The sequence below is a fragment of the Xenopus laevis genome, chromosome 6L (genome assembly GCF_017654675.1).
Source record: "Xenopus laevis strain J_2021 chromosome 6L, Xenopus_laevis_v10.1, whole genome shotgun sequence".
NCBI classification, from domain to species: domain Eukaryota; kingdom Metazoa; phylum Chordata; class Amphibia; order Anura; family Pipidae; genus Xenopus; species Xenopus laevis.
The window spans coordinates 44332520-44358098 of record NC_054381.1 but is presented as its reverse complement, the minus strand read 5'-3'; the positions used below and the strand labels follow the sequence as shown (position 1 = coordinate 44358098).

Sequence of the window (25579 nt, the reverse complement as noted above, 5' to 3'; positions counted from 1 at the left end):
TCTATCATAAGAAATGGCACAACATGTAATCATGCAGGTTTTCTAGCCTGTCTGTACCTTTACCCATTCTGCACCATTTTATGCAAGTCCCTTCTCCACCGACGTGACAACAGCCCAAGTAATGATGCAAACCACATGTTTAAGCTCAGACCTCTACCTTCCCACTACCCCCATGCACTGGAGAACAACGTAAACTTACTATAATAATTCTATTTCACATAAACAGAGTATTTAATAAAAGGTAAAACTTCAAAACAATATATAAATCTAATCAATGTCTGAAATCAGCTTTGGGGGGACCCTCAAGGAAACATGTTTTTCCCGTGTGTCATGTTGAACTTAAGAACCTTTTCTTCTCAGCTTACTCTTGTGTTCTCCCTTGTGTTCTCAAACATAACTAGCTGTAGGGAATAATCTTCCCCAGTGTCACACTCTTCATATCTCTCATCATCCTCCTTCCAAGTGACATCAATATTGAAATCTGAAGCATATACTAAAGGCAATTCAGTATGGGAACATTACAGCTGTTTTAGTGTACTTTTTATTAACCCAAATACTAGTGATGGACGAATAAATTCACCAGGCACCAATTTGTGGTGAATAGGGATGGGCAAATTTGACCCGTTTAATTTCGGCAAAAATTTGCCGCCGGCGAAATGTCGCTGATGCCCATTAAAGTCTTTTTGACGCGTGTTTTTTTTTTTGTCGCACAACGCCATACAAGTCTATGGGCATAAATTCAGCGGCAAAACAAGGCTAAAGTTCGCCCATCCTTAGTGGCGAATTACCGTGCTTCACACCGGCAAATAAATTTGCGAAAAAAAATCCACAGCGTCAAAAAAAGTGGCGCACGTCAGAATAGTCGTTCAGATATAAATTGTCGTGTTTCAAAATTATTCAGACGCCCAATGACTTTAATGCATTTGGACAAAATAAGCATATAAATAAGCGTAGACTGAAAATGACAGAGATCGACCTGTGTGCAAATGTCCTTAAAGGGGTTGTTCACCTTCAAACAACTAGTTGTTTTCAGATCGATCACCAGCAATAACGACTTTTTCCAATTACTTTCTATTTTCTATGTGTGGCCGTTTTTCTAATATTGAAGTGTAAAGTGTCATTTTTCACCTACTAAAGCAGCTCTGGTAGGTGGGGATCGCCGACCTTGTAAATTGTTCTAAATTGATACATTTATTTGATACATTTCTTATCTTTGTCCCTGCTGAGCAGAATCTCTGGGTTTCATTAAAGGCAGCTGTTAGAATTGATACAATAGTTACTAATACTCCAGAGATGCTGCTGAGAAATGTATCAACTAAATGTTGCAAAATTGTAACAGAGTCTGCACTTGAATTACTGAGCTGCCAGACTGAAACACCAGAGGCACGAAAATTCAACTTTAAACTTAGATTTTGGAAAAACAGTAAAAAATAAATAATGGAAAGTAATTGAAAAAAGACTTTCTGGGGAACAATCTGAAAACAACTGAACTGAAAAAAGTGTTTGGAAGGTGACCAACCCCTTTGGAAAAACTGTACTTTTTCAGCAATCTAGATATTGATTTTCAATGCAATAGTTCTGCCTATCTACCTATTTTTTTTACTATTTAACATGGTTTCAATGATTGAAAAATAAGCAGTAGAAGGTCTGAAGAGGTATATATGTGAAACTCATAATAAAAAGCTAGTTGCAGTATGAATCTTCTTTCTAGTTACACACAACACACAATATACTGTATACATAGAATCTAAATGTTGAGAATATAGAATAAAAATGTGCAAAGCTGTGTAGTAATTTAGATTATTTTTGCATGGCAGCTCAGAAATCAGTGCAATTAGCATCAGGATGTAATACTCAGCCCTGTAGCATCATCTTATATTATGGTCAAACCTAAAGTTATGCTTGATGATTTGCACGACCCCTAAGCTTAGCTTCTCAACAGCTACTCAGAGCATGTGCAGGGTCACTGACACTCATAACAGAGTCCAAGATGGTGACCTCCTGTGCCTAAATCATTACTGTTATAGAGATTCTGAAACTTTAGGCTGGTGCAGTAAATTCAGTATATAAAACAAAGCATTTCTACCCACCCGTTTTTACATTTTAGTTCTCCTTTAACCCATGCCCAGCTATGTGTGTTGTGTCTGAATTCAGACACGGTCAGGTACATAGGGGCTGCTGTGTAAAAAGGCCCTTAGTCTTTCTTTACCTATTCAAGAAAGGCTAAGTGGTTAAAAGAAAATGCTAACGGCATCAGCAAGCAAAGGAAGCAAGTGACTAGTGACGTGCCCTTCTGAGGACAAACCATGTGTGTTAAACCCAAGCGCACACCTATGGGAATCAGTTTCTAATTTGATAGAACCCTTGGATTTAATGCCAAGTTGCCTTCCCAGCCTAATAATTAAAACCTTTGCTTGGTACAAGGAATTATACATAAAACAAAGAGACGCACAGAGTTCAAAGTGGCTTGTAAAAAGATGATATTTGGCTTCCATCCCAGATTTACAATATCTAGATTTTATGGGTTTATCAGATGAATACATATTTTTTTTTGTAGTCATAATTTAGTATTTTATGTCTTGGAGTCATAATCAATGCATTTTACAAGCTGTTCTTCCAAATGCATTAAAAATACGGGTTTGTATAGATTTTATTTTGGACCAGAGAGACTTGAGAGGTAATTTAATTTTAAAATACAAAAAATATATTAGCACTGGTTGTTGGATCACTGGACCAGAAACTGGAAGGCTGCAAGTTGAAATGACCAGGTATAATTAGAATTTCCAAGGTCCAAGGCTGAATAATGTGGGCTGGAGCACGGTGGCTAAATACATGTCAGGTGCAGTACCTGTGTCTGCCTTTTTCATCATCTAACTAAAATTATCTAGGGCTAATTTACTTATATACAGTAGGTGCTAAACTGTAGTGCTTGCATTTGTTGAGCATTCAAAACACATTTCTGTTTTTTTTTATGGATTAACAGCACTGCAGCAATTGATATAAAACAAACTAACCCCCTATATGTGCTCTCTAAGGGCAGTATCCCACACTTATTCCTTTGAGCAAGAATGAATGTTCATAGTACAGGTATGAGACCTGTTATCTAGAATGCTCGGGACCTGTGGTTTTCCAGATAAGGGATCTTTCCATAATTTGGATCCCTATACTTCAGGTCTAATTAAAATAACATTTAAACCCAATATGATTGGTTTGCCTTCAATAAGGATTAATTATATATTAGTTGGGATAAGGTACAAGGTACTGTTTTATTATTACAGTGAAAAAGCCCTCCTGTAGTTTCATGGATAACGGGTTTCTGGATAATGGATCCCATACCTGTACACAATTTCTAGGTGTATTTATGTATGGGGGTTCCATGCCTTCAATATTAATCATATTATTTTTACAAGGATTTTTTCCCCCATCTCTGTCATAGATTATATACTGAAGTTAATTTTGCAGAGAGCAGAAATAACTTCTGATATAAATGATATTTCTGATCGTCTGCACTGTTTTATTTTATTGATTTTAAAATGATTGATATCAAATTTAGGCTGGAAATACATTTTTTTCAGGTTTATTTACACTAACATGTCGATGCTAGAAAAACGTACCTTGTACTTAATATACCTTCTCACAGTACTTGCGGTAACATTAGATGCAATAAATCCCAACTTCTTGTGGTTCCAGTTTAAAGATATTGGGGCAAATTTACTAAAAGGCGTAGTGACTAACGCTGGAGAAAATTCGATGTACTAATGGGTGCTGGCGTAACTTCGCTAGCACCAGCGTTTTTTGGGACTTAGAAAAATTTTCAACTAAAAATTGAAGAAGCCCTATACACTCCATTGCACTTCGCCTGGTCTGAGCTGGCGAAGGCAAGTCTAGCAGAACAGGTAACGTTCAATAAAATGCGCATCTTAGTGAATTTGCAAAGTAATGTTCTTTTGCCAGAGCGAAACTTCGTCTGGCATAAGAGTGTGAAGTAGCGCTAGAGTCTATCTCCTCCGATAGCGAAGCTATGCCAGCGCCCGTTAGTAAATCGAAGTAACGAAATAACGTCATGCTGGTGAATTCTCACCAGCGTTAGTCACTTCGCCCTTTAGTAAATTTGCCCTATAGAGATTAGATACTTACACCAGAAATTAACTTTTTATAATTTTGCCATAGAAGTCCTGGCCCTGTGATTTTATATTATCCACTTGAATCCCCATGCTCCTCTATGAAGGGGCTGCCATATTTGTGCAGCAGGACTCCATTAGCATTAGAAACTCTAACTGACAGGCTGAGATGGGACAGTCAGGTTGGCAAAACAGTCAGGTTTAGGAACTTCAAGTAACAATTAATTACAAAAGCAGCCCAATCAATGAAAAACAATCAATATGACCTTCAGGAAACTTTTAATGTACATTAGTACTTTGAAGAATAGTTTCTTAGTGTGAGTATCACTTTAACTGATTGGCAATGTATTTTTAAGAACAGGGGAATATATCTGCATCAGGATTGGAGTTTCATCTTTTTGGAACAAACTATTGCACTTACATGGAAACAGACAGACATAGATCTCTAGCAAGGTGCTTGCTTTTCTCTATCTGTATGTCTTTTAATCTCTGTCTTTCTATAGCTGTCTAGTAAAGTGTCTTTTTGATATCAGAGAAATATTTATGAGTTTCTGTGAGTAAGAGAAGTGGATTTTAATCTCCCCTTTAACAGCACAGCGTGTCATTTGTGGCTTTGTCTGATACGTCTTTGTGTATGAATTCAGTGTTTATCATCAGACAGACTGTATCATTCTGAAATGTTTGCAAATGTATTTAAGCTAAAGTGTGTGTGTGTTTCTTTTCCATCAGCACTACACATTTTTTACACATGTTCATGACATTATTCGGCAAAAATGTGATTCACGGTTATTTTCTACAATGCTACAGCTCTAATAAAATTTTTTGATCTACATTTTATAAATCAATGAAAAGATTATATTTGCTAAAATAGTTTTTTTCCCATTGATAATACAAATATTTGATTGATATTGCTGCTTTATATCTGTATTGTGGTTCATTTACAGTTCCTTGCTACCTTTCCCATATCATCCATTTCTAAAATAATAATTACAAAACACGTCACTGGTATCACTCAGGAACTGTACATGCTGTAAATAGAATTTACCTTGCCTATTAGGGAAATTTAGTCTGCTAGTACAGGTATGGAATCAGTTATCTGGAAACCCATTATCCAGAAAGTTCTGTTACGGTAAGGCTGTCTCCCATTGACTCCATTTTATCCAACTGATTGTACGTTAGTCCAACTAAGATATAATTCATCCTTATTGGAGGCAAAACCAGTCTGTTGGGTTTTAAATTATTTTTTAAGTAGACTTAAAGGATAACTAAACCCCCCGCGATGTTAAGTCCCCACTGGCTCCGCTCCATTGGCCCCCCTACCTGCCTCCCCCTGAGCACAGCAGAGCTCAAAGGCGCCTTCTTCTTATCTTCGGTAATCTTCGTGTCTTCTTCCTCCCCTTCAGAAATTTCCGCCTTTTTCAGCACATGCGCAATTGTTGTGATCCGGAAAATTGCTCCAACTGCGCATGCGCCATCACTTCACGAAGTTTACCAAAGAGAAGAAGATGGCGCACGTGTGCTCTGCATGTACAGTCACTATTTCAAGAGGGGACAGAATTCTGCGGTAAGACTGCGCAGGGGGAGGCAGGGAGGGGGCCATGGAGGGGGACTTAACATTGTGGGGGGTTTAGTATGAAGATCTGAATACGGAAAGATCCATTATCCAGAAAACCCCAGGTCCTGATCATTCTGGATAATAGGTCCCATACCGATACCATGAAATTGAAACACAATGGGGTATATTTATCAAAGAGTGAAATTAGAGATAACCACAGTCCACTAGAGTGAAAAACCATAACTCTCCATTCATTTCTATAGGATTTTTAAGGTGTATTTATCAAAAGGTTAGAGCTGGCCAGAGCTACAGGTTAGCAAATGGGGTCCCTATGCAGATTATATAAGAAAATACAACCAAAACATTATGCAAAGAGGACCCTACCCAAAAGCTTATAGAACATTTTTTAGAATGTGGTTTTCTTAAAAAAAAAAAAATCTAATTTAGAATTCAGAGCGTTTTCCACAATGAAAGACACAAAAAATGTAAAATTTCATATGGACATTTGCATTTAACCTAGCAAATTCTATCCATAGATTATTTATCTATCTATCATCTATTTATCGATCTTTATATTTATGGCATACAACTTTTCCCTATAGAACCAAGTTATTAGCATTCCACTCAAACTTTTGAATTAAATTTAGATATTGTAGTGTTTATTACTTTTAGGGATGCACCAAATCCACTATTTTCGATTCGGCCAAACCCCCGAATCCTTTGCGAAAGATTCGTCCGAATACTGAATTGAATCCGAAATCTAATTAGCATATACAAATTAGGGGTGGGAAGGGGAACACATTTTTTACTTCCTTGTTTTGTGACAAAAAGTCACGCGATATCCCCCTGTCCCTAATTTGCATATGCAAATTAGGATTCGGTTTGGTTCGGCCAGGCAGAAGGATTCGGCTGAATCCGAACGCTGTTGAAAAAGGCTGAATCCTGGCCGAATCCCAAACAGAATCCTGAATTCGGTGCATCCCTTATTACTTCAATGTTGGAGACCATGTAAAAAAATCTGTCTTTTACGTCTGTTCTGGAGGGGTCTATTACAGTGTCGGACTGGCCCATCAGGATACCAGGAAAACTCCCGGTGGGCCAGGTGTCATTTGGCCTATTTCATTATCCACTATTTCTTTATGGGAACAAAGAGGCATATTAATGGAAGAAAAGAGTATAGTATGTAGTGAAAAAAACACTAGGAGAATAAAGAGATTTATTGAGGATATAGTTGTCTGGAAAGTGGGCCCTCAGCCTCAGATTTTCTGTTGGGGCCCTGGCATTCCAGTCCAACACTGGTCTATTAGATCAAAGTAAATTAAGTACATCCTAAAAATATACATGCAAAACTTAAAACACATTAATGTCAAAGAAGAGTCTTTGTCCTTACAATGAATGACAGAAGTAGATGCCTATATTTCTCAGCTGATGGTCTCTTAGAAGAACCCAATTTTATCCTTATGCTGTGAAACTGAATAAGCGCCAAGGTATCCAATTATGTGGAGTGTCTTAAAAATTGCTGGTTGGAAACTATATAATCAGTGATTTCCCTATCATCGGCCATTAACACATCACTGGGTCGTGAAACTGGCTAGAAGAGCTAAAAACAATATCATCCCAAATTCATGCCCTTAACATAATAATTAGGGGTCTCGTTAGGAGAGGAAATTGAAAATTAATGCTGTTCTCTCTATGTCAATCATGATGCTTTTAGGGACAGCAATTTTGCACCGGCTCAGAGAATTTGATGAATGATCCCCTATGTATGTAGTGCAGAAGGCAGACAGCAGCCTACGTACAGGAGAAGCCTGTAGATACAGCTGTAGTCTTACTTCACTCTCCCTTCTGCAGTGACCTCACCCTCTCACAAAGATACCATTCATGTACATGTGGTACAGACAGCTTACAGAGCTTTCATTTAATCATGTAAACATGGGCATTTAGACGCTTGGATGAAATAAAAGCGACATAATTCTTGTCAAAGGTGTGGGAGAGGGTAAAAACGTTACCTTGTATCACATCAGAACCACATAGTGGTTTCCACATGTTTGCAAGGTACTGACTGCGCAAATCTTGCTTGGCCGCCTTCAAATTGAAAGATTCTGAGGAATCCCACAAAAAGTTAACACATACAAAAGTGTCAATAAAATCGGTCATTATCTCTCTCCCTATATAACTATATATATATGCTTGTGCTTGTATACAATATATCCATTTTAGCCAGAGCACTCATGAAAGCTTCTAGAGACCTATGCCCTGGTGCTGCTCTATTATAATGCATAGAGTGGTTTTCAAGTGCACTCAGGGGTCTTATGAAATAGCAAATTTTATTATCAATGTTTTGGTCTACACAACTTTTTTCTTGAAATCCACTGTTTTTAAGTCTATTAAGACATTCATAAGTGTGCCTATGCTTTTTAGTGCCCTTCTGCTAGATATATGGTGTTTTAGACTACTGCAGATACTACAGACATAGTAAGGTGTCTACTTCAGTCAAACACATCTAGATGCATTGGTCTTAGGATTCTGTATGTAGAAATCTATACTGGACCCACCAAAAAATATGAATTCATCATTATTTAGACATTGGTCCATGTGTGGAGCCCTGGTGCATATAGAAAAATCAGAGTTGATTATCAAGCAACCTGAAACAAAATGTAACCACATGTGTGCAGCTCAACAGTCCAAGTTTGTATAATGTCAGTCTTTTCAAGCAAGTACAGCATGTAGAATACTACACAGTATACAAATGGCCTGAGGGCCAAACAACTGGGTGTCCCAGAAGCTGACTCTTGTCTAGACAAGGTAAAATTCCACAGAAGCATCTGGCTGCTGTGTCTTCATATGACTGAAAATAAACACAGGAGCCCAAGACAAACTATAAAACAAGTAAACAAACATATATGTTACTATAACAATACAATTACACTAGAAAGTTGGCAAATAACAATTGAAGCACCTTACCTCTAATGGTGAAAGCTAGAATTAGCTACAAATATTCACTTTACCCACAGATTATTACACCTAGGACTAGTAAGGTCCAGCTCTCCTGGGGTTTCTTCTACTAATGGCTTCTAACCAAGCTCCCTATAAAACCACCACAGAGCTAATTATTCGCTAAACCCTAACCTACAAAAAAAGTACAGATTTTTGCACTCAATTTCAAAAAGTTCCTTTATCACGACTTTTGTGTTTTTAAACACTGTGCTTCTTGAGTTTTGTAGTAGGCAATGAAAATAAGTCTGGCTAGGGCTTGATCCTCTCCTGGCTACCCTTCTCCTATCCCCACTATAGCTCCACAAACAGTACTCACCTAGGGTACATTTTCACTCTAAGGGACCATAAAGCTATATTGGGATCTTGCGGACTTCAACGTTACCCAAGATGCAAGATGAATTCCCAGGAATCTACCATATTAATGTTGTGTCAAATACTCTAAGCAGAAATATTTGCATGGGTTCATAAATTGCACACATATTGGGAGTAGTGGCACAGATATGGGCAAACACCTAGACTTCCATCCATGTAGTGCAACTCAAAAAAGCAGTCTTTATTTAGCTTTATATAGGGGCAAATTTACTTAGGGTCGAATATCGAGGGTTAATTAACCCTCGATATTCGACTGTCAAAGTAAAATCCTTCGACTTCGATATTCGAAGTCGAAGGATTTACCGCATTTCCTACGATCGAAGGAAAAATCGAATAGAACGATTCGAAGGATTTTAATCCATCGATCGAACGATTTTCCTTCGATCAGAAAATTGTTAGGGACCTTCCCCATAGGCTAACATTGATGTTCGGTAGGTTTTAGGTGGCAAAGTACTTGGTCAAAGTTTTTTTTAAAGAGACAGTACTTCGACATTCGAAATTCGAAGTTTTTTTTCTTCTATTCCTTCACTTGAGCTAAGTAAATGTGCCCCTTAATATCAGTTCAAGGCAGAGGCTCATGGCATTACAGGGCTTCCTGGCCCCTGAGTAGTGATGAGCGAATAAATTAGTCAGGCGTGAATTTGCGTTGAAATTCCGCCAGCAAATACATTCAGATGCCCAATGACTTTTGTGCATTTGGCCAAAATAGGCACACGTATAACAATTGTCACGGGCGTCGAAATTGACTCGTGTCAAAAAAAATTTGACACTGATTGACTTCAATGCATTTTGCTAATTCTTCAGCGTTTCGAGGGACAAATTCACCAATCACTACCCCTGAGTGCACAGTGCTCATGCACAATTGTGGGCACAGCATGCTCATTCAGATAATTACAAGTAAACCCACAGGCTATGTATACTACATCTTTAAACTGTTTTGTTAAAAATTATGTATATTTTTGCACTTCGTAAATAGGCCCTAGTATCTGGTCTGGAACACCACTGGAAGTCACTCTCATTTTTTTGCCATATATTGTATGCTTGTACTAATTAGCTCATCATACTACTGAATAGCAATTTAATGTAAAGAGATCTGATACCATCTAGAAATAAAAAAGGGGTTATAGTAATAGTACAGTATATAAGTGTATATGAAACCTCTATTTTTTGGCCAGTTTAAAGGTCAAGGAAGAATCTGGCCCAATAATTTCTCACTTTCAGATGTAAGCATGGTCCAAGGTGTGCTTGAATGGAAAAGTGAGCTTACTGGCCAAAGTGCTGGATTAATCTGAATAATGTACCTAAACCTGAGTATTTAATGATAAATGAAGTAAAAAGTAGCTATTAGGAAAGTATCAAGCAGAACACTGTGTCACCATGAGTATCAAGTAGATTCAACATTTAACATTTTTACACTAATAGTTTACATTTATAGAAAAATATTCAACACTTTTGTATAGGTAAGTTAGGTTGAGCGTATATTTGAGTTACAGTACTAGATAAACAACTATCTCTTCCAGCTGCCAAAAATGAAGTCATGCATGCATTCTAAGGCAGTTCCTTGGCTGGCTGGATTGTTCTTCAAAAACCATGTAAAATACTATTCTAGCTAAAAGTCTGGCAGTTGCACTGAACACCTCTTCAAGTCATGGTGGGGAATTAGGCACCCCTAGCAACCTAATAAACACCAACTCCAAGAACTGCACAGCAAACCTATTCCCGTTGTACTTGCTTCTATCAGGGAACGTAACTTGAAATAGAGCTTTGTCTCGCATGTAATGAAACTGTAGAAAGTTAATAGGTATAGCTTGGCTAAGGAAAACAGACTGTAGATATAAATGAAACATTTAAATAAATCAAAGAGCTCGGCAAGGGTCAGGAGGGTGCATTTCATAGAGAGCAGAATAAAGAACAAGAGGCTGTGTTTCAAAGTTCTCAGGTGGGAAGCTTAGCTGTAATGTCAGCAAGTAATACCTCATTAGCTTAGTGCGTACTTGCTAAAATAATAATAGAATTTAAACATTCTCAGGAGAATATAAGGGAAGGATCAACAATGACCAAGAACAACTGTAGTCGTGTCAGGCATGTAACTCAATATGGCTTTTTTCCTGTCATCTTACTAAATATACCCTCAAATACTTATTGTTTTATATGAAATAGCAAAGTAACACACAATTTTTAATAAAATATAGAAAGGTTTGAGGACTTGTATGTTTACATTCATGAATACAGTAGAACCCCCATTTTACATTTATGGGAGTCAGAGAAAATGTAAAATTAGGGAAAAGTATAATGCTTTATACAGTAGATATATATATATATATATATATATATATATATATATATAGATATATATATATATATATATATAAAAGAAGACCCGCAACACCAGGATTCCTTATGATTAAAACGAGTGTATTAAAAGGTATTTGCTCCTTCTAATACACTCATTTAAAACATAAGGAATCCTGGTGTTGCGGGTCTTCTTTTATATATTCAGAATTTTTACTGTGCATCCAGTGGATAAAATTGAAGTGGAGTGCTGCCCTGATCAAAAAAATATTGATAAATAAGGGAAAAGTTAAAATCGGGGTAAGTAAAATTAAGGTTTCATTGGGAACCCATTATCCGGAAACCCATTATCCAAAAAGGGAAGGTTGTCTCCCACAGACTCCATTTTATCCAAATAATCCAAATTTAAAAAAAATATTTCCATTTTCCCTGTAATAATACACAGCACATTGTACTTGATCCAAACTAAGATATAATTATTCCTTACTGGAGGCAAAACCAGCCTTTTCGATTTATATAATATTTAAAATATTTTCGAATAGACTTAAGGTATGAAGATCCAGACTACGGAAAGATCTGTTATCTGGAAAGCCCCAGGTCCCGAGCATTCTGGATTACAGCTCCCATACCTGTACAGGCTTTTTATTTTTTTAATGTAATCTTGCCATGCTTACTGCCACATACTCCCCAACGTTTGTAAAATAATAACATGCTGGTAAAAACATTAAGGTTACAATTTGCTCATCATTTAACTTATACAGGTATGGGATCCATTATCCAGAAACCTGTTTTCTGGAAAGCTGCAAATGACAGGAAGGCCATCTCCCATAGACTACATTATAAGCAAATAATTCTAATTTTTAAAAATGATTTCCCTTTTCTCTGTAATAATAAAACAGTATCTTGTACTTGTTCCTAAGTAAGATATAATTAATCTGTAGTGGAGGCAAAACAATCCATTTGGGGTTACTTAATGTTTAAATGATTTTTAAGTACACTTTGATGTACAGTATGGGGATCCAAATTACTGAAACATACTGGAAGATCTGGAAACATTTCTATTTACAATTTTTTTCACAAATGAAATTTTTTATCTACAAATTAATGTTTTTTTTTATTTCTCTAAAACTTTAAAAATGTGAGATTTAAAAACCACAAAAAATACAAAACTTCGGCAAGTAAAAGCAGTCGAGGTCCATTTTTAACCCATTCGGACTTTTTTGAGAATGCTTTTTCTGTTCGGATCTATTAATAACCTTCATGGCATTCCTGCTTTTAGAGAAAATGAGTTTATTCGTGGTTTCAAAAACCTCTAAAACTTCACATAAATGGGCCTTTTAGTGTCCTTATATAGTTAATAGATTAGTATCTGTTCTGTAACTGTTTGTTGTGTAGAATATTCAAGCAGATGTAAGCCTCTCTAAAAGTTGCCCCCTACATTTTCAAAGTAGTCATACCAAGCTTTATTACAGATGCAATTAGGTTCTCCAATGTGAATCCATAACTATGATGGTGGACTACAGCTCCAAAAATGCTTAAATCCTTAATAATATATGAGAATGTTTTCAGTTGCAGATAAAATCTGCAATCATGCCTAAACCCGTCTAGTTTTTATGTTTGTGAATGCTTTGTTGTAGTCCTGCATCATCTGGGTGGAGTAACATTGCTATGGAAGCTTTATAGCAGTACTGATGTCGATATGACTACTAAATCCCAGTCTCATTCTGTAGTGTTAATATTCCCGCAATAAAACATCTTTACACTTATGTATACCATTGACATTTCCTCGCTATATGAGTAAAAAACTGTGGCTTGGTTGCTTCATTGTTTTTCCTCTAAATGCCTTCCATAGTGTTGTACATAACAAACCTCTGCTACAAAGATTTCCCTGCCAATTTAAAGGAACATAAAATTGCCTGCACAAGGTCTCCTGGTTGAGCATTCTAACCACAACATGGAAAAAGGTTTGTTTTGTTTGTTGCCACTGTTTACCAGGTTGGCCGATGTTTATGCTGTTGACTGCAGTTTTTTTCTTGGCGTGAAAAAAAAGCAATATTCCAACAAATCTGCAGTTGTGATAGTTACAACCCAGCGGCTAAGCGTGCACAAGACTGCAAAGGAAAACGAATGTAGATTTAATTTGAAAGTAATGATTTTAACGTCAGACTAAACAAATGACAGTGCCTGTTAATAATCACTGTTAAAAGTTGGAATCTCTTTATGCTTCATCTCAAAGTCCAACCATTGTGGACACATGTTCAAAGCAAAAACTGAAACCATGGATCAGATGTATATCTGGCAATATTTTTCATACTTTTTAAAACAAATTACAGATTTAGATTTACCAAAACTAGACGACTGTTTAACAAAACCCCCATTTAATTAAATCAGTTATCCACTCTTGACCCTATTATCATATCTCTTCTGAAGCAAAGCCCTGAACCCCTAACATAAGTAACCCCATTTATTTAAAGTAACATTTAAGAGGTATTAGAGGCTTTTGAAATCACAATTCAGCTTTATTTCTCTAAAACCACAAATGCTATGAAAGTTATTAAAAGAACCAAATATAAAAAGTATGCACGGAAAAAAGTGCTGAACAATCCTTTTATTTTGAAAAATTACTAAAATAATCCGAAAACGTATAATAGTTTGTATGGTTAAAAAAAGGTCCAATAGAATCAGCGCAAGTTATTAACTAAGACTGGAATTTAGCTCATATTTTTATTAAACCAAGCTTGACCAAACTCCCATCCGTGATTTTATCTTATTTATCAATAAAACAACTCGAAAAAGTTGTGCCAGGAAAAAAACATTTAAATTTGAGCGAATATGGCTCTATTTTTTTGGGTTATCTCCCGAAAACCCTGAATTTTTCAGAATATCAGATAAAACCCAGTGCAGATCAAATTGTAAAAGTGACATCTGCCATTGACTTATACATGACCTCGACAGATTTGAGATTTATGGATTTGGACTTGTTGTAGTTTAGGGGTACAATTAATCTTTATTTTTCCGTCTAACGATTCAAGTTTTTGCTCAAAAAACCTTGACCATAAAAAAATTTAGTTTAGTAACAAAAAGGATTTTTAGAGAAAAAATACAAATCATAAAAAAATTTATATATAAGAATTTTAGTAAATCGGCCCTTAGTCTCTGTAGGTACCAATAAAAACTCACTTTAAACAATGGTGGTTATACAATGGAAACTAGGGATGCACCGAATCCAGGATTCGGTTTGGGATTCCGCCAGGATTCTGCCTTTTTAAGCAGGATTCGGATTCGGCCGAATCCTTCTGCCCGGCCGAACTGAATCCACATCCTAATTTGCATATGTAAATTAGGGTCAGGGAGGGAAATCATGTGTTTTTTTTCAAAAAACAAGGACGTTAAAAATGTTTTCCTCTTCCCACCCCTAATTTGCTTATGCAAATTAGGGTTCGGATTTGGTTCGGTCTTTGCCAAATCTTTCACAAAGGATTCGGGGGGTCCGGCCGAATCCAAAAAAGTGGATTCGGTGCATCCCTAATGGAAACCAAGGAATGTTGTTTGTAACAACCCATTCTACAAAATCAAGTACAACCCCCTGTTGGCAGAAGGGCAAACTTTAAGGGGCCTATTTACTACAAACAGTTCCAACCAAACTGCCCTTATATTAAAATACGCTGTATTTTGCTTTTCAGTTCGGGTCATAGGGCCTGTTCACCAAAGCTCCTAAATCTTGTCAACGGCAGCAATCCAGGTTTCTTTTCTTTTTTAAAATGCCTTTTGTGTTTTTTAAAAATAATTCTCTAAAACTCTAAAGATTTGAGATTTATTATGTGTAAAAATCACAAAAACTCTAATACAATACTACAAGTAAAGGCAGGTGAGGTTCCATAGAAGTTGATGGGAGCTCAGTAGATACTATTGGACTCTTTTTTAGCCATTCAGACTTTTTTTTTTTACTTTTTATTTATTGTGTTTTTCCAACATATACATACATTGTATCTTCATATACTTCTCTAAGGAGTAAGATCTAAAATAAACTATAAATCTAACAAAAAAATAAAATAAAGGACAAAAAAAAAAAAAATTAAAGTAAAGATTTTATCAGGAGTTTAGCCATTCAGACTTTTAGAGGTTTTCAGATTTTTTTAACTTGTAATTGTCCACAAATTTTATGGAGGTTTTAGATATATTCGTATATTTAGTGCATCGTTCGGTGTTCTTTTTCCATCCATACTTTTTATACTTTTTATAATTTAATAAATTTCATGGCATGAATAAAGAAATAGAGTTTAATTGTGGTTTCAAAAAGCTCTAAAACTATTACAATTTTATCTTTAATAAATGGGCCTCCCCGAATAGGAGAACACATTGTCAATTCAGAATTAAACCCTGCACAATTTAAGAGGTGCACCAGATAAAACGATGTTGGTCTTGCCCATCAGATGTCATTTTCCAGCCACCACTTTGCAGGACTGCATTGGAGATGGAACCTATGGTTGGCGTTAAAGGTCACCCAAAAAAGATTATCATAGCGAATGTGACATTGGCTGTAAATTATAAGAACAGTACTGCCAGTTTCAGCAATTTCTTCAACATGTAAATACACCTGAAACAACACAGTTGGCAGACTTTTATGTCTGTAGAGCTAGCCAGATACTTAGCTGCAGCAAAATATTAGCTAAAAGATGGAAACCCTTGGGGAAGAGGAATACGTTCACTAATCACTAGATAGAATTAAGTCGGCAACAGAGATGCATTTAAGTAACACTTAAGACTTTTTTTTTCAAAATAGCTGTAACATTTCATCCCAATACTCCTTTTCTGTTGTGTCTGAAAAAAATTTATACATAAACCAATAATAATCCCCCCCGAGAATTCTTTACTGAAAGGACTCATTTGAAAAGGCATTGCCATACTAATTACCTCATAAAGTATTTAGCTGTGTACCCACTGGGAGAGTACTTAGTAGTGCTAAAACTTCTCCGGGATCCAGCTAATCAATTAATGTTCATTATGAGACCTGGAAAGGCCAGGCAGTAATGTGTAAGGGTTATAAATAAAAAGTCGGCGCTGAAAGGGAGTAGCACATGAGGCAGAATTTTATCGAGCAACTATTGTTGCTTACAAACTTAATCAACCACTCTGTTTATTTAACTTACTTGCTTCCACGGCACAAGAGCTAGAATCAAAAAGAGTTTTTATTTCACAAAATTTTGTCTTTTCTATTCCTGCAATTGATGTCGCTTCACTATACAGCTATGGGACCTGTTAGGAATGTGAAGAAGAAGCAGGGCCCACCGGCACTCAAACGGATCCACAGGACCAGAGAGAATAAGTTAAAAAATATTTTTATTTATACAAAGTTAACAAATGTATATCTGCATCTCCAAGTACCCTAAGTGGCTACGAAACGCGTAGGGCAGATGGCGATGCAGATATACATTTTTTAACTTTGTATGAATAAAAATATTTTTTTAACTTATTCTCTCTGGTCCTGTGGATCCGTTTGAGTGCCGGTCGGCCCTGCTTCTTCTTCACATTCCTTGCCGTACCGCTCCCTAAAGCTGGGAGTCTGGTGCACCCGGACCACACTCTCTACTTGGTGAGTCATTTACAATTTATTCTGGAGCACCGTGTCTCCCCCATTATTGAGCTGTTATCCAGAATGCTCGGGACCTGGGGTTTTCTGAAAACATGAATAACTTAAGTCTACTTAAAAATCATTTAAACCTTAAATAAAACCCAATAGGATTGGTTCGCTTCCATTAAGGATTAATTATATCTTAACTGGGATCAATACTATACAGAGCATAAAGGAAACCATTTTTAAAAACTTGATTAAAATGAAGTCATTTGGAGATGGCATTTCCGTAATTCCAAGATTTCTGGATAATGGGTTTCTGGGTAATGGATCCTATACCTGTATAAGGAAAATGATGAGCATATTGTAACCTGAATGTTTTTACCAGCTGCCGTACAGCATGACTCTCAGCATTCATACCCAGCAACGGTGGTCCAAAATGTCACAATTTTTAATAAAATTTTGGGAAGTCTGTGGCGGCACCCCTGGTGGCAACCATGGCAATAATAACTTTTTTTAAAACGTATTTATTATAAGGCCATAGTTCCCACACTGGCAAAACAGCTGAACAAATTCATCACTGGTAAAAGTTTCCTCTACCCACTCTGCTTTCTGCTTATCACATATATTTGGCAGTAATAGAGCAACTCATTAGGGATCATTTTTTTTATCACACGCTGTCACAACCATTCAAGTGATTAATGCAATTTCCTTTCCCTGTTTCTGTAATGAAAGCCATGTTGTGTGATCTAGGACTTGTAAATTGAATGCATTTAACCAGTAGATACCAAGTGCTACAGGGAACTAGAAAAATATAATCCAGTTCAATTCTTTGGTAGCAAGAAAACCATCCACACAATCAGTAATTACAATTCCAGTTAAGTAAATCTTTGAATATGATTTCAGACAGAGTTAGTCAATGCAAAATGTACAATGAATATCCATATGGGAGGTATTCTGCATACTCATAAACCAACTCAACTTTGAAAACACAACGAAAGGTTAAGGAATAAAGTAGATAACAATGCTGCACATTAGGGTTAATTTAATACTGAAACCGCAGCTACAGTCATGGAAAAAGGGTGCAGCCTTTGCACTAAATTATTAAAGGTACTTGCACCCAAAGCTGCACATTACACTTCAAAAAAGTTGAGCTTGGTTGCAGTGTGTCTGTCCCACCTGGGGACACACACATTGGCCAGTGTCAATAGGCTCAAACAGGGTCAACTGGGGGGCCCGGGGCCCACAGGGGCTGCTGTCTCAGGACCCACTACCACAATTCTAGTTTCTCCCCCTCTAAACATTAGCATTCAAGGACTTTTTGACATGTCAGACACAATTACATCAAGTGCTCTTCCCTTTCATGGCTACACTATCTTTGGAATCATGGGGAAAATGTTGCATTGTCAGCAAAAAAAAACCACATTAATGTTGTAAATGACCTCTGTTGTATTTTGTGCTGCTGTTGAAGATTTGTTCCTCTGAACATGCTCCCAGTAGCAACTCATCTTCTTTTCTGCTCATTTATAGCACATGCTGTGTGCTGTTGTTACCTGAGCTTAGGGACTAGGTTACAATATGCACTATATATAGAATATATAAATCACAGTACAAGGCTAATTAGTAATTAATTCAGTAAGCAGTGTATTCTGTATCAGCATTTAATAATCAACCCTGTAGCATTAGCTTCTATGACAATCAAACTTTATTACAGGCAATGCCTAAGTGTAGCTTCTCAGCTGCCGAGAGACACTGAGCATGTGTGGTTCCACTTATACCCAAAAACAACCTAGTAAGATCCAAGATGGTGAGTTCCCATGGACAATTGTAAAGGCCTGGATCGTTACTGTTAAAGGGCTGCAGCTACAATAAGTTCAGTATATAAAATACAGAATTTCTAGTCTTAATCAATTTTATGCTATAGTTCTACACTAAACCTATGTTACAGAACACATTTTTTTGTGTGCAGTTTATTCACCATTGCGTATTTTTAGTTTTGCTATTAGAAAGCTATTGTTCCATATAAGTTTCATATAAATTGCTGAATTTAATTGTATCCAGGTTCTACTAGCAAACCTCACTTTGCTAATTTCATTACTCACGGAACGCTTATACTGTATATTGACATGCCGATTTACCCACATTTGATTTATTTACTTTCTTTTCCTAGTTTCTATTGCCAAGTGTCCCTTATTAGTACAAACCTCAGGGAGGACTAAAATCTTTTCACTTCCATTCATGTAATTTGGGTCTAACAATATAAATCAGATTCTGAGCCTACTATTCAAAATGCAAATTTCTACATCAAAAACAGCACATTATCTCTTTTAAATCACAAGGAAAGTTAAAACTATCTGGGGGGCCACTTTGTAGGGTCCCTTTGAAAAGTTACATTTTTCTCCTCTGCCAGTGTGCCTGTGTTTTATAAAAGATCTCCAACTTGCCTACAAACCTTTTCCTCCATATATTTAAGCATTCCTTAAAGAGATGCCTTTTTAAAGGCACCTATTAGATTCTCACTTAATTTAGAAGTAATTATCCCAAATTCTTGTCAAAAGTTTCAAGTGTTCCTCGTCCCTTTAGATTGTAAGCTCTTAGGAGCTCTGTGGCATTCAAAGTAAAAGAAAACACACACCTTTATACATTTGCGATTTATTTTACACATCTTTAATTTTTTAATCTTTTTACACAATATATTAAATAGGTCTGTTTGTGTTATTATTAACACTGAGGGAGCTTGTCATTGGCATCTTGGAGGGTAAATGGGCAATGGACCTACAACTCTCCTTTCTAAAAAAAAAAAAAAAATCCCAGGGGTTAAACCTGAATCATGTATCCAGCTCCATTTATAAAAGTGTTTATCTTTAAAACAATAATGGATTAAAACTATTTAGAAACAAACATTGGGGTGGACATCTCTTTTAAGGTGACTATGAAGATTATTTTGGAGCTCAGTGAGGTGTCCATCATATCTAGGTCTACTTTATTCTTCGTCATGTAAAATGTTTTACTAGTATGATGTCTAAGTATTATGACCTTGATTTAGAAGAATAGGCATTTACGCATTTGCAGTTTTGGCAAATTATATATAAAATGACGCATCTGAGCAATCATCATTACTGATGAAATTATAAGAAATAATTTGAAATTTTAAGAAATAATTATTTTCTAATTATTATTTATTGAAAATGCAATTTAATGAATGCTTCTGGAGAGTAACATTCGTCTTGCCATGGACCAAATCAAACCAATTTATATGCATTTAAGCCCTGACTCTAAATAACTCTTTAAACATTATTATTACCATTGCTGCAACAAAAACAAGAGTCTATTAATTTGTTATTTTTTTTTCCCACATCTGCTGTGTGCAGCCATTTGATTTCTATGACAATACAAAAATATTTCTCTGAGCCGAGGCTGAATCAAATACTGGGAATACTATGCACATCTGTTTATGACATCGTTCTCGCTCTGCTACAATGGTACATAACCGCCATGTGCACTGTGTTCCAAATGTTCAGCAGTCACTGATTGTTGACAACCTTTCAACAATTTCTTGGTATACAAATTCTGCTATGGATACAAACTACTTGATCTGCTCCTTGTGTATTCTTTCAGCCACCCAAAACAAAACAATGTGTGCTCTCGAAATTAAAATCAGACATTCGCATCCAGATATATTTTTGTAATTTTAGTAAACATTTCATAACAATTGGGAGGACAGTTTAAAAACCATATCCATGTAAAAGTAATGTTTTTATCAATAAATTATATTTATTAATTATACTTTGTGCCAAAAAAGGGAAAGGCATGTAACTGCACAACCCATAGTATGGGATTAGTAAATGCAAACTTCTGGTAATATGTATTGGCCTTTTTTGCACTTGTACTTCAGATACATCATAAAGGGAGAAAGTGTGAACTCTTCAGTACACAAAGTATGGTGGAGTACATTACAGTGGTGTGTGGCTGACCCCTATGAAGTTAGGCTTGGAGTACTTGCAGGGACAGCAAAACCTAAAGCCCAGTTAGGGTGAGATTCAGACTTGGGGGAAGGCGCAGTGCCCACTGGGGCCCAAGGCCCACAAGCCGCAAAGCACTCTTTGGACTTCTTAATTTATTTATTCAAATGGGGAAGACTAACTATTTGATCTCCAAGATACACCTGACAGTCACACTGTAACCTTTTAAAGTTGGGCCCAATATCTGGAGCCATGAACTAGAAAAGTCCGACAACCACATCTAATAATCCTCATACTGTATATCACTCATACTTGTACACTTACCCGTACTCATCCATACAGACATACTTACCTGTACTCACTTATCTTATAAACACTCTCAAGCACTGTACTATACACTCACTCATACACACACATTCATATATATTCAGCCTCCTTGGACTCGGAGGCATAGTTATAATAGTTATAAAAAAATACCGCCTCTCTCCATTCATTTCTATGGCATTTTTAAAGGCGTATTTACCAAAGGTCGAACTTTCACTTTCACTCATTGATAAACACTCTTTAAAAATACCATAGAAATGAACGGAGAGCGGCAGAATTTCACTATAGAGGACAGTGGTGATCTCAGACTTCACTCTTTGATAAATATACCCCAAGTCCGCTGTTCTTTATTTTCTTTTATTTACACAGCACGTTATGCCTTAATTCTTATACAGTCTTAGCTTGTGAATATAAATGGATCCATCAAGACAAACCGACTGAAAACAGCAGTCATCTTCTTACCATTTTAGCTTCTGAGTGCATTGATGGGACTTGAGGTGAAGCACAAGGATTGTTTATGTTTGGGCCCTGCATCCCCATGATATTGGAACTCATTGACATCTGTCTTTCCATCTGTGAGAAACATGAGGAAAAACAGGGACACATCAGTGGCAGCTATATTTCGACACCATCAAGAATTTTGTTTATGGAAATATGTGAGGATTCTGGGAGTTGAAGTGAACACCACAGTGTAAGCAACTGCAATGACACTAATATATGTGTTTTGAGCCATCAAAAGGGGAAGGTTGGTCACTTTCGCTCAAAGAGTTTTCATTTCATAAGCACATATTTATATATTATACATACAATTTGCTGCCCTCCAGCAGCAGCTTTAGAGTGGGTGCAGTGGTTTATACTGGAATGTGATAAATATCTCAGAATGGTACAGTTTAATCTGTTCTTATACTGCAGCAATGTAACTAAAAGGGGACCTTACAGTGGCCCTAGAGCACTGTCCTTTAAGGTGGCCATACACATAACAATTACGATAATTTTTATTACAAAAGTTAAAAGCTTAATCATCAGATATACAGGTAGAAACAAAAGAATTCTACAGCTATCTGACAATTCAACAGTAAACCCTGACCATGTTTGGGCACTTTCAAAGACATCCAATCTACATTTTCCTTCTTGGCCGATCAGCGAGTTGATATCCAAGTCTCCTGGCGATATCGGCCATTCGTTTTCCGCCATACACACACTAAATATCTTATGAAACTTAGTTTCGTACGATAATATCTGTGAGTGCATGGCCACCTTTAACAAAGTATTAAAGTGACTCTACATTGCTTTTGTGGCTTATTTTAGACAAGAAATGGTAAACACAAGCAAACTTAGTTCTACTGTTATTTTCCAAGATGGGCCTGGCCTTCCCTGATTTTTATATTTTAAGCAAAAGTAAAATGCACAGGAGAGAACATGCAGAGAGAAACTGGATACATGGAGATGGGGGTGGGCAAAGAAACCTCAAACAAATGAGGGTTGGGGAGAAAATAGAGAAAGCTGAGTGAAAGTAGGGAACACAGTCTAGCATTTAGGGTGATATTATGGTGATATTTAGATATTTATTTTGCTTGTGTTATCCAGGTGTGAAACACATAGCCCCCAGCTGCAGCTATAGAGTTAAGCAAATACTGATTGATGGAAACTAGAAATATGGAAAAGATACACGTATAATCAGAAATATGAATTATTATTGTTATAACATCATCTAAACAATATTATTTACAGTAAGGCCTCATGCACATGGGTATTTAGGATTATGAATTGCACATAGAGCGCAGTATTCAATATATATTGAGTGTTTTTTGTGCTTTTTATAATACAGGTATGGGATCCGTTATAGCTCTGAATTACAGAAAGGCTGTCTCCCATAAACTCCATTTTGTCCAAATAATCCAAATTTTGAAAAATGATTTCCTTTTTCTCTGCAATAGTGCCTTGCACTTGATCCAAACTTAAATATAATTAATCCTTATTGGAAGCAAAACCAGCCTATGGGTTTATTTTCTAGTAGACTTTAAATATGAAGATCCAAATTATGGAAAGATCCGTTCTGGATAACAGGTGCCATAAGTATAACTAGATTATAGGCTGTTTACTATCATATCATCTAGGATGCCTGAACATTTGTGTCACACATGCAAGACTGAAAAAATATTTACATCTTTTCCATCTGATTTTTGTTGCATTCAGGTTTTTTTCCTCTACTTAATGGGATAGAGAAAAAAAACTTGATTGAATTCAATCACAATTTATTTTTTCAGATTGAGTTTAAAAAACAAACAAACTTGTATTCAAAAAATTATAATTCTGCCTCCCCATGTGCAGGTTAAAAAGAGACTTAAAAACAAGTCAAAGTTGTAGTGAGAAATATGTTTCTGGAAGAGGGAGGAGGATTTCAGACTTACTTGGCTTGCTGATAGACAGACTGTTCAGCCTTCATCTATTTATCAAAAACAGCTAGAAATCTGCCAGTGTGCAAGTCTTGCTTATCTGCAGACAGGTTTGCTTATTAAAAGCTTTTAAATGTACAAGCCATTTATCTTGTACTCTCATTTACTGTTGACAAGGCCTTTGCAGCTCATTTCTGTACTTACATGAACATTTTTATGTGGTTTCTACACAATCTTTTTTCCTTGTGGGCACAGCATTCACTGCTCACTTGGGCGAGTGTACAAATAACACTACATATATGATTGAAGAGCACCCAAACACAAACATATGCATGCATACATTAAGTACATGCACACAAACACTTGCAGACATACATACACTCACACTTACAGTATTACATTTGTGCTCTACACAATCTTATTTGGAATATTTGAACACAAGCAGTTTCCAGATTCGGGGATTTTGTTAGAACCCAACCCAGGATTTGCAGCTCACTATGATAGATGGTTACATAATCACGGTGCCGATAGCCAGTTATGTTTTGCCAAACAGCCCTGTCAGTACACTGCAGTACATCATATAAAGTGGAATCTGATAGCTTTGCCAGAGGTTATGCTAACGCTGATTTTTTGTGGTTAGTAAAAAATATAAATAAATAAAAAAAAACATATCTTGTAAAAAGTGGAAAAAGCATGAAACGGTATATGTATTCTTTTGCAATTAACATTCCAAAACTAATTTCTAAGACCGTTCTTAGCTAAACAAAGAACCGTACCATGTAAATTAACAAATTTAGGAGCACTGTACCTGAAAGCATTCAAACTGGACTAGCCCTGATATGTTTAACCCCTAGAGTTCTTTGCATTGACAGTGTGTTAAAATTGTTTTAGCCTACTGCCCTTAAAGGAACAGTAACACCAAAAAATAAGTGTTTTAAAGTAATGAAAATATCATGTACTGCTGCCCTGCACTGGTAAAACTGATGTGTTTGCTTTAGAAACACTACTATAGTTCATATAAACAGGCTATATGGCACAGGTTAACTAATGAATAACAGATACCACCATTAGACAGACAGAGCTTATTTGCTATCTGCTGTGTAACCTGAGCCTTTTCTCCTTTAAATGGCTGCCCCCCTTGCTACACATCAGCTTATTTATATAAACAATAGTAGTGTTTCTGAAGCAAACACACCAATTTTACCAGTACAGGGCAACACTGCATTATATTTTCATTACTTTAAAACACTTTTATTTTTTGACGTTACTGTTCCTTTAACTTTATCCTCAGGGAATCAATACAATGCAGTAATTAATAGTATGCCAGCCTCACAACTGCTTGGATGACTTTTTCTTCCCAATGGTTATACAAGGCAAGGACAAATTATTTGCGAGCAGGAAGGTAGTGTAACCTTTTGTTTTGGTGTGATAGAGCAAGAAAGCCCCCAAATCTACAGTATTGTCATATATAATACGGTAAAACTTATTAAAGTGGATGTCCACACAAAACTCTTTTTCCATAATAAAAGAAAATATAATTCTATGCAACTTTCCAATATCCATTTGTTAAACCTTTTCAACAGTTTTAATTATTTGCAAATGTAATTCTGCCTAAATTCTGGGAGACTTGATCTAAACAGTTCCCAGATGTGATAGGTAGAGTAGTGGTTGATGGGAAATAGAACAGCGGTTGAAGGAATGTAGATTGTGATTTGGGAGTGCACAAAGCATTTCATTTTGCCATAGCCCTATAATCTGAGAGACTTGCTCAGAACCTGAAAGCTCCCAGATACAGTGAGCAGAGTGATGTATTAACAGAAATAAGGAGGTATATAAAATACCCTGCTTTCAAAGTATTTATTTTAGTCTAATGCTTCAGATAATTCGCCCATTAGTCGAGTCCCACAAGACTTGCTTATGAACTAACCTCTGTCTGTACCCCATGACTGAGTAGAGCTGCAAGATAGGATGCATGCCCAATGTGGTGT

At 36.4% G+C, this 25579-nt stretch overlaps 1 protein-coding gene across 4 annotated transcripts in view; it reads right to left on the bottom strand.

Moving 5' to 3' along the window:
• creb5.L (cAMP responsive element binding protein 5 L homeolog) overlaps nt 1–25579 on the bottom strand; it is a 275913-nt gene that overhangs the window by 29726 nt on the left and 220608 nt on the right. For 3 of the 4 annotated variants that reach the window (XM_018267420.2, XM_018267422.2, XM_018267423.2), the window contains one exon: nt 21658–21768. The exons of the other annotated variant lie outside the window; for it this stretch is intronic. In XM_018267420.2, the coding sequence (XP_018122909.1) occupies nt 21658–21768 (111 nt within the window). The remainder of the gene's footprint in view (nt 1–21657; nt 21769–25579) is intronic. 4 annotated transcript variants of the gene reach the window in all.